The sequence below is a fragment of the Gymnogyps californianus genome, chromosome 8 (assembly GCF_018139145.2).
Source record: "Gymnogyps californianus isolate 813 chromosome 8, ASM1813914v2, whole genome shotgun sequence".
NCBI lineage: Eukaryota > Metazoa > Chordata > Aves > Accipitriformes > Cathartidae > Gymnogyps > Gymnogyps californianus.
Genome location: NC_059478.1, coordinates 7,366,145 through 7,376,012, shown reverse-complemented (window position 1 = coordinate 7,376,012; position 9,868 = coordinate 7,366,145). Strand labels below are relative to the sequence as shown.

Genomic DNA, 9,868 nt, shown 5'->3' with positions numbered 1-9,868 from the left:
AGCGCCAACTCTCCTCACCTCAGGGCCGGGTAGCGGCGGGAAAAAGTTACCTCCGCTATCCCAGCAGCCTCCGCGCCGGCGGTGAAAAAGGGGGCGGGGCGGCTGCGGACGCAGCCGCCCCGCCCCCTTTTTCACCGCCGGCGCGCATGCGCTTAGCGAAGCGGAAGGGGCAGGCGCTCCACGTGGGAGAAGGGGAGGCTGACCGCGTCCAGCAACCGGTGGGTCGGTACGGGCACAGCGGCGGGAGGGGGGGAAAGGAGCGGGTAAACCGGGACCGGATCCCCTTCCCCAACCTGCATGCTTCACCCGGTGTGCAGGGAAAGGAAGCCGGGCCTCTGTGCGAGTTGTTTGGGTTTTTTTGCGTCGCTTGAAACGCTCATTTCAGGCTGAAATGCGAGTTTTACCGGAATAAGCAGCTGTCCCGATTTCCCCTGCGTATACCTACGTGACGTGAGAGATGCGGTCACTTGTAACACTTGTCTTTTCACGAACTTAAATGTTTAGAAGGTTGGGGTGGGTTTTTTTAAATGCAAATTAGGATGCTAAAATTAGACGGTTTGTGCGAATACTTGGTAGCTTAATGATACATAAAACTATTTATTTCCAGAAGTAATTCACCTGATTCGTTGGCAAAACATCTGATACTCTATCTGCAAAGCACTCTTCCCCATAGCGATAACAACATAAAAACATTCTCTACAAAAAAAACAGAAGAAAAAGAATCTTTGTATCAGTACTGCTCTTAGATGAGTTTTTCTGGCTGTCATAAATTAAGCTGACTTTTTTTTTTTACTGTTATTCCTAAAAATGGCTTTTCGATTTAATTTTTCTATTGATGAAAACGAGAACAATGAACCAGACACTCATGGTAAGATGGACTTACAGCTGTGCTCTCCAAAACACAAGCAGGACTCGACAGAAAAGAGCAGGCAGACTGCTGATGCTGTAGCAGACTCCAGCCAGAGGCTGGGCACTGATAAGCACCAGGATGAGACGCCATCAGAGAAAAAGTTCTGCTTTAAAGCTGCCAAGGAGCACAATATACCTGAAGATCTCAAAAAAGTATTGGAAAATAAAGTCATGGAAACAGTATCAGGCCTGTATTATACAAAGATGTCTGTAGTGGAAATGATGTGTTTGGATGGCGCCGACAGAGAAGGCATCGTGTCTAAAAGTGTTTCTTCTCACTCCGATCTCATCCCAGGAGTCTATGAGGGAGGACTGAAAATCTGGGAATGCACCTTTGATCTCATAGACTACTTTTCCGAGGCCAAAACACAGTTTGCCAACAAGACTGTATTGGATCTTGGCTGCGGGGCTGGACTGCTGGGAATAGTTGCTTTAAGGGGTAAAGCTGAAAAAGTCCATTTTCAGGACTACAACAGCACAGTGATTGACGAAATAACCTTGCCTAATGCGGTGGCTAACTGTATAAATGAAGACAGTAGGATGGGCAGTGGAGATGACAGGAAAACTAGCAAGCCTCCTTCCAAGAGGCCCAAGAAAGCGGACTGCTTACCTGATGTGCTCAGCAAATGCAGATTTTTTTCTGGGGAGTGGTCTGAAGTCAGCCGGCTCCTGTTAAGCAGCAACAAAGCCTTTTCAAAGTATGATATAATTCTCACATCTGAGACCATCTATAATCCTGACTACTACAGTGCTTTGCACGATACGCTGGCTCAGCTCTTGGATAAAGACGGCCGTGTGTATTTGGCAAGCAAAGCACATTATTTTGGGGTTGGCGGTGGTATCTACCTCTTTGAGAAATTCATTGAAGAGAGAAATGTGTTTAGGACCAGCATAGTTAAAATAATTGATAAAGGACTGCAGCGATGTATCATGGAAATGGCCTTTAAAGACTCCAGTTAAAATTCAACCACTGGTCCTTCAAAGTATCTTAAAGAAAAAATGTTTCAATCCTTATATCTGTTTGCTTTTTCCCCTGCTGAGTTATTCTGGTTTGACAAATTGAGGATGCTTGTTATTGAAATGTTTGACAGATTCTGATGTCTGACCAGAAGTGAAGGACTCTTCTGATTCTGGTTTTGCATAGAAAAATTGAGTTCTGCTTAAATCACCATCTGTTTATGCCAATTAATTGTCATTTATACATATTTTAAAAATTAAGTCACTGTCCCCAGTGCCCCCTCGCATTCTTTGGCAGTGCCAGAACTGTACGTCACAGGAGTGGCTGCTGAGCACAGCCTGAACGAGATCATTTAGGTTCCTAATATAGTGCAGGAAGCAGTTCTCAAGGGTTAGGCTCCCAACTCAGATACGGTTTAACTGCAGCAACAGATTTCAGAATCAACAGCATACCTGTGTGCTCTGCTGCTTTGCCACCAGAGGGGGATGTGATTGTATTTATCACTTGGGTTCGATTCTGCTCGCAGTCTCACGAATCTTTGTAATGTTTCTATATGTAATGCACAGATGACTTATTCAAGCCTTTGAAAAAGTGCAGAGAATATTTACTAGTGTGGTCTGTAAAGCTTCACAATCAGATTTTGACATAGCACTCTAAGAAAATTTTAGCAAGTAACTGGAAATAGCCATACTGTTCTTAGAAATGAATAAAACTGATTTCTGTTTTAGAAGCCGAGTTGAAAGAAGATTCTACATAAGAGAAGTTCCTTAAAACAACCAACCAGTAAACAGACAAATGCAATCCAGGAAACTGGAGGATGACAGAACTGAGCTTTAGGTGACAAGTGGGAAAGGAGATAAATGCACTATTATAGCAGGTTGCTAACTAGAGTGCTGTACTAGGTTGGTTTTTTGGGGCTTTACTTTTGTGTTTGGGTTTTTTTTTTTTAAACAAGATTTTTCCAGAAATTAAACTGCTCATACACTCTGACCCATTTTCAAAACTTGCTGGGGGTTACTGCTGGGGGTACGACTGAACACTCACACCTCTTCAGTCTTTTCAGCAGTTTGGCAGGGCAGCGAGCATTCAGAAAAGCCTGTATGCAAGTCACTCCTGTGTCCTAGGCTGCAGGTAGTGATGTTGCTGAAGAAATTACCTTACCAAAAATGCAAATGAACCAAAAGAACTACAAAACCTGGCCCTGAGTGCTTGATATCACCAACAATTCACACAAAAAAATCCATTGCATGTTTTGCCTTAACTAAAACTGGACAAAAAGCTATGACAACTCTTAACAGGTACATCAAAGCTACTGCTTATCATCATGCACTGCTTTACTGCAGCAATAATTCATTGGGTGCTCTTGCAGCAATAAAAACTTAGAGACAGTCAACCACTGCAGTAAACTGGATGCAAGGATACTCAATGTGGGGGAGAAAGGACAATAGTCTGAGGGGATGGAAAGAAACTTACTACAGCAGTGACCTAAATCACTTCAATTATTGCATTAAGTTCCCATGATGGAAGGCTATGAAAGTCAACTGCAAGATTCCCATTTTGACCATCTTGCTATTAAGATAGAGTCATAGAGGATTTCCTGTACTTTACAGAAGAGCCTTAACTACTGTTGTTTCAAAAACAATTCTAAGTAGACTGTTTTAAAGGGATACTTCAGAAACTACTGAAGTTGCTCTTTTATAGGCGAGAGGAAAAAAGCAGGCAGTTGTGCCATGGCTGTGAGTGCGCTTTGGAATTTTTCTGCATCAGCTCTGAAACTTACTAATGATAGACAACTGCTGACTACAGATTGAAGAACAAAAGGAAGTTTTAGCTTTGGCAGATCAATAAAGTACTGTTAACAGTTCTTTTTTGTCAAAACCAGGAGGTTGGAAACAAAGTGACTACCACTTGCCATTTTTCAAAAGGATGTTTTTCTCAGGTGAAATCGGCAAAATTAGCATTGGGATTTCCATAATTCCAGATGAGGTCTATTCTGTTCTTAAAAGTCAGCATATACATGCTGAGAGGAAGCAGAATTCAACATCTAGTTTTGTAGGCTGGTTCTTCTGTTGGTGTTTCAACATCAAATACTGGTTTCCCTAATCTACAACATTAAGGCTTTCTCTACTTGCCAAATCATCACCACCTTAGTGACCAGTTCCCTGCTTCTCTTCATGATCTGGAATAAAAATCTTTCACTCACGTGTAATACTTGTACATATTACTTAATAGCTAGGGAAATTAACATTTCCCCAAATGACACTGCACTAGAAAATAAGATAATTGGGAGGACCCTCAAAGTATTTTTTTAATGACACAATAAACCCTTACATCAGGCCCAATTTCTCATATGAAGAAACAAAGGTAGAGATCAGCTGGTAACTCAATTTATTAGCTCATTCCAAATCCACCCCTTTTCTCCCCCTGCCCCATCCCCTGGCTTTTTGAAAGAGTCATCACAATAAGAAATCCGGTCTAAATTATGTCTTTCCTGTAAGTATTGTGGAGAGAAACATTAAAATCAGTCATAAAACATCTCAGGAAACTAAATTAAAAAGCTTGTTTGTTTTAGCAGGCGCTATACTTAACTGTTGACTTCCCCTTGAAGATTATTTGCTAGTTTTGGGAAATGAGGTTATTAAAAAAAAAATCAGTTTTGTATACTGGCACCAATTAAATGGCATCCGTTACAGTTATTCCACTAAAGCTTAGGGGAAAAAGCCCATGAGGAAAATCAAAGTGGGAAGTGCCCAATTTGCAAATTATTGACTTGTATGCTATTCTTGGTTACTAGGTACACAGGCATTTAATGACGTTCTGAAATCAAAATCTTATTAAGAAAAAAAAAAATCAAACCTGCAATCAATGTTATCAGGGCATTTGAAGTGGTTCAGCCAGACGACTATTGCACAAGAGCATAGAGAGAAGCACAAAGAGCAGATGCAAAAGCTCATAGAGGCACTGGAGGGGAAAGTCCAGGCTGCATGTGGGGGGAAGCAGCTGCCAACCAAGAGACCTGCAGCACCAGGTTCAAGAGATCCTGCTCCCAGGTGATTACTAGGAGGGAGATAGCTGGAACTCTTCTAATGAGGAATGGACTGAAAGGTCTGAGGATGAGAAGAGGAAATCCCTCTCTGCCCAACCAATCAAAACAAAGATACAGAAGGGTGACATAAGATGGATAATTAGTGTAATAAGGCAGTAACAGCAGGACTTTTTTTGTGATAGAAAATGGACTAAAGCCTCTCAAATTTCATACTGTTTGTACTTTAAGAGTCACATGCACACTGAAAAGAAAAAGCCACCATATACGACCAGATACCGGTAGGTAAGTGCAGTAGGAACCGCAGCAAAGGGAAGAACCAGGATTTATATACAAATACCTCTTGAAGACTGCAAGTCAACAACATGAGCATACGAACAAAAGGTAGTGCCTTGAAAGCCACAACAGCATTCAAGAGAAGACTGGCAGGAAACAAAAAAGTGAAAATTGTAGCAAGTAACCACAACAAATGAAGGGCAACATCCTGCCACAACAGGAGGAAGCAGGTGCTGTAAGTTAATTCAGACACTGCCTAGGTGTACTGGGTCTGGCTGGGACATAGTTAACTGTAAGATAATTATTGCTATAAAAAAAAGGAAAAAGCATCATTATACTCATGGCAAATAAAGTAAGTGCAGGGGAATCAGAATGAAACAAGTATTGTCAGAATTTGACACTGCCATCAGTCTGCTATAGAGAAGGATCTTACAGGAACACAAAAGATCTTGATCACTACTTGTGTGGAACACAAATAGTGAATTTTCAAAATGATGGAGTAAATCAAAGATGGAGATCATTGGTGAAGAACTGTAAAAGTCAACCCTCCCCCCCCCCCCCCCCATTCTTGTAAATGTGGATAAGTTGAAAAGCCTAAAGAACAATAGAAAATAAAGGAAACGGAAAACACTACTGTCAAAAGACCAGGGAACAGGTTTGGTCCTGTGGTGTTTAAGCTGATGGCAAAATCCTGATGTATCCTACAATATATCAGTGAGACAGGACTGGATGAAAACAAACCAGAGGTAAGATGATGTGGGAGTGTTTAATTCAATGGCATGTCAAAAGGAGAGGAAAAAGGCTTAGAACTGCAGATTCTGCACAAAGGAATGATCTGAAAAATCAGATATATCTGGGGATGACTAACAATATTATAAATTAAAGCAGAGTCCCATTACTCCAGATTTATGGTAACATACATAGAAGACATTCAATTTTATTTATCAAAGTACAGCCCACGGAGTTACCAGTTTTGAACTGCTTGTTGTGTTCATAAGTAGCCAATTTATTTCTTGTCATCTGACCATGTAATTTCATAATCTGTATACACTTTTTTCAGTATCTCTACAGTCACCGAATGATCTGCTTTTCCATAGCCCTGCAAGAAAAAACAAATGCTTATTAGACACATACAGAAAGTAAGTCCACAGAACCATTCAGTTCTTGTCAACACAAGTTATCCAGTTATGATTTGATACTTCAAGTAGTTCACATACAAATCAAATACAGGTTCTAAAAGAGTTATTCTTGCAGTATCATGTTTTATTTTTCTATTGCCTTCTCCAATTCCCCCCCAACCTGAGTTGTATAAAATAAATGAGATGGGGTCAAGCAATCTCAAGTAAGAGAGGATGCATTTTTCACATCATGATTTCTCCAGCAGAAAGCTTGTTTTAAAATGTTGCCAACCCCTCAGCCACCATATTTATTGAATGTTCTTTTAAACCACAGAGATTGGATTGACCCACTTTAACATATGAGCATAAAAACATCTGATTTGGTTCAGCTGAAGGAAAAGGGAATAAGCCACCACATGTGAACATTTGAGTACTATTCTAGCCACTAAAGAATCACAGTCTTCATGTTTTATTTATTTGCAATCTTGCCTTAGCTGGTAACAGCATAATTTTAAATATCTGTGCTCTTCAGCCACTGCAACTCCAAACTAAGGCAAGGTCAGATGACCCATGTGATTTTTAACCCTCATTTAAATCACTGATCACAGTGTTACTCTTTCACTGAAATTTAAGAAATTTAAGACAGTTGTGGTAGAAGGTGCCTTTCCACTATTGTCTTACATGAATGGAGGTATTATCTTGATTTCTTATTTCAGAACTACAGGTAAGTTTTTCCCTGTCAAAAAGCCTTTAATGTACAACAGTGCAGTCTACTGATAAAAAGCTGTGATTTACAGATTACTTTCTTTTTCCAGTAATGTTTCACATGAAACTTAACTTGGAAGACTGAAAAAAGAGCTCAAGATTGCATTATCAAACACAACATGTACTCCTATTCATCACTAACTCTGCCCCAAGAGGAACAGCTTAAGTAAACCAGCATTTAAACTGCACAGGTTAAAATTATTGATGTATTATAAAATGCAAACTTTTCAAAATTACCAGATAATACAGTTATGTCAGAAATACTGCAGGTTTATACTGTCAGTTGTAAAGCAACAGACCTACAGATGACTCTTGCCTTGGTAATCACTTTGAAGACCCCATCCAGCTTTAAAAATAATAGCACAGCATCTACTTCAAAAGTTGTCAATGATTGTTTCTCTGGTTTTCATAAAACACCAATATAGTTCTGTTTTAGAGTCTGACAACAAATCTCCAAGTAAAGAGAAGCATTAAACCCAAGTAATGAATATACTAACTTCTGACCTGCTGCTGAGGTCTTCTGAACCTCCAGGTCTCTGCCTGACAGAAGCCCTCATGGTAATAAAACTCTACTTTTACATGGTGCTCATCTGTAAGCGTCAAGGTACCAAAAGGAGAGAAACAAGGTACTTTCCACAGACATTGCACTACAAGAGCAAGAGTTGACTGCTGCCTCTAACACTAAATTGGCAGCTGAAGTAATAATACAGGTGTCAAGTCTCATCTAAAAATGCAGTTATGATGAGGACCTACAATCACAAGAATTTAGTAGAATAAGCATTATACGCTGCCTTCCCACCCCACACAAATTCTAAAGAGTTGGGTTTTTTTTTCTCATGATTCCAGGTGGCAAGAGTCATCTTGGAACAAAAGCAGCACTAACATTTAAAAACGCTTAACACATTCAAGGCCCAACATTCGCTGCTCATCTAAGGTAAGCAGATTTGAAGTAACCATTACTTTCTATAAAAAATTAACTTAATGGAACTGTTTTCTTCTTGTCTACATTAGAAGCCTAGCATCTTTACTCAGTGTTAACTACAGAAGCAGCTACGATTCATCACAGAGCAACACCAGAAACAGACTATAGCATGTTCCCTAAATTCAAGAAATCATTACCACTTACTGAGGCTTTCATAAAGAAACTGAACTTACACAGAACAGTAACAGGTAACAAAAATGCTCTAGTTTCCCTATTCTTGGAAGTTACTTTTATTGCCACAAAACGCATTTATGTGAAACTATATCTTTACCTACTAAAATTCTCTACACCTAAACTGGGTCTACTCACCCAACACATACACAGAACAATGTCCACAATTTAGCTGGTCACTACCAACCAACATTTTTATTGGCAAATAAAGATCACACAATACCTGGATCAAGACCCTGTGGCTACAAATGGGCTATTCCTGCTCTAGCAGCAAGAATAAAAGATTCTGAGCCAAGAGACACTAACTTCCATTTTTAGTCTTGATTATAACTTAATCTTGGTATTACTCAGCATTAAGTTATCTATTGTTTTTGCTTTGGTCTCCTGCCCTTAAAACTAGTGTTTTTCTAATCTATCTCACAAGTAAGCCAGGCAAGTTTTCCAGTTAATGTTTACACTGTAATTCAAATTGCCAAAAGCTACCGTACTATAAAACAAAAATCCCAGAACATCAGAGACAAAAGGATTTGAAGGAATATGAGAGATGCACTTACTGTAGACAGCCCAAATACCCTAATTTTCTTGTCTTTGCTATTATGATCAATTTTCCCTCCTCCAAGGCACTTGCACTCATATCCCAGCTTTTCCATCTCAGGATTTACTTTTTCAAATATATGATCTGCACAAGAAGAATGGTTAGAGCCATTAGAATACGCACTAGACATGAAATAATCTAGAACTCTTCTTTTCAGCTATTTTCCACTCATTTTCCTCCAGTTCCCTTCTTTCACCTGCAAGAGAGGGAGGTTTCTCTTGACAGACAGAGAAAAGCTGTAGTTAAGGTTCTCTATTTCAGTTTTTTACTTAGTTAACACATCTCTTTCTCCTAAATGAGGTTTATCAGGTTTGGAAATGACGTCTGAGAGATATTGACCCGCTTTCCATATTCGCGTGAGGCACCTATGAAGGGGGGAAGAAAAAGGGGCTTCTGAGCTGAGCTATGCCCGCTGACACTAGCCACCACAGGCCAGGGACTCCCCCTCCGCCTCAGATTCGCTTGCGAACCGGCGGCCACGTCCCGCACCCGAAGGACGCTGCCGGGAGGGCCCCGCTAACAGTCGCTTCCCCAGCCGCCGCCGCCCCGGCCTGTCACCCACTGTGGAACTCGGCCGCCTTGGTGCCGCGGACGATGTCCCGCTGCTCCTCGCCGCCCGGGCGCTGCAGGCGCACCAGGATGTACTTGAAGGTGCCCTCGGGGTCGATCTCTACGTCCCGCACCGCGGCCATGGCGGTGCCGCCAGCCTGTCAGGTAACCGGGCCGCCGCGCCGCCGCCGTCCTCCGCGGTTGGCGGGAAGGCGCCGCTCGCGCCCGGGGGCGGGGCAGCCGCTGTCGCCGTCGCTCGGCGGTTTGTCGTGAGGCGATCGGGCTGCCGGGCCCGGCAGGCGGAGGCCGTGGGTCGGCGCGGGCGGCTTCTCCTCACAGGCTGCGAGAGAGCGCACGGTGAAGGCGTGTGTTACTCCTTCAGGTTGCCGGCCGAGGCCTTAGGGGGACCCTTCTCCGCGCGCCCCTTCCTTAGCTGCCGTGCCACCTCCCCCCCGGCCCCCAGAGCTGGGGCCTTGCGGCAGGCACCCGCCGTCACAGGTCC

The 9,868-nt window shown here is 42.1% G+C and overlaps 2 protein-coding genes across 2 annotated transcripts; one reads left to right on the top strand and one right to left on the bottom strand.

Annotated features, from left to right (window-relative positions):
• Nucleotides 1-620: 620 nt before the first annotated feature.
• Nucleotides 621-2,136, top strand: METTL18 (methyltransferase like 18). Its single transcript, XM_050901094.1, has 2 exons — nt 621-868; nt 950-2,136. Exons 1-2 carry the CDS (start codon nt 808-810, stop codon nt 1,867-1,869), a joined length of 981 nt encoding a protein of 326 aa, XP_050757051.1. The 5' UTR covers nt 621-807; the 3' UTR covers nt 1,870-2,136.
• Nucleotides 2,137-6,107: 3,971 nt separating this feature from the next.
• On the bottom strand, nt 6,108-9,706 carry PHPT1 (phosphohistidine phosphatase 1). The gene is made up of 3 exons (XM_050900744.1): nt 9,380-9,706; nt 8,777-8,901; nt 6,108-6,285 (listed from the first exon to the last, which is right to left on the bottom strand). The coding sequence occupies exons 1-3, from the start codon at nt 9,507-9,509 to the stop codon at nt 6,193-6,195; spliced, it is 348 nt and encodes a 115-aa protein (XP_050756701.1). The 5' UTR covers nt 9,510-9,706; the 3' UTR covers nt 6,108-6,192.
• Nucleotides 9,707-9,868: the final 162 nt, after the last annotated feature.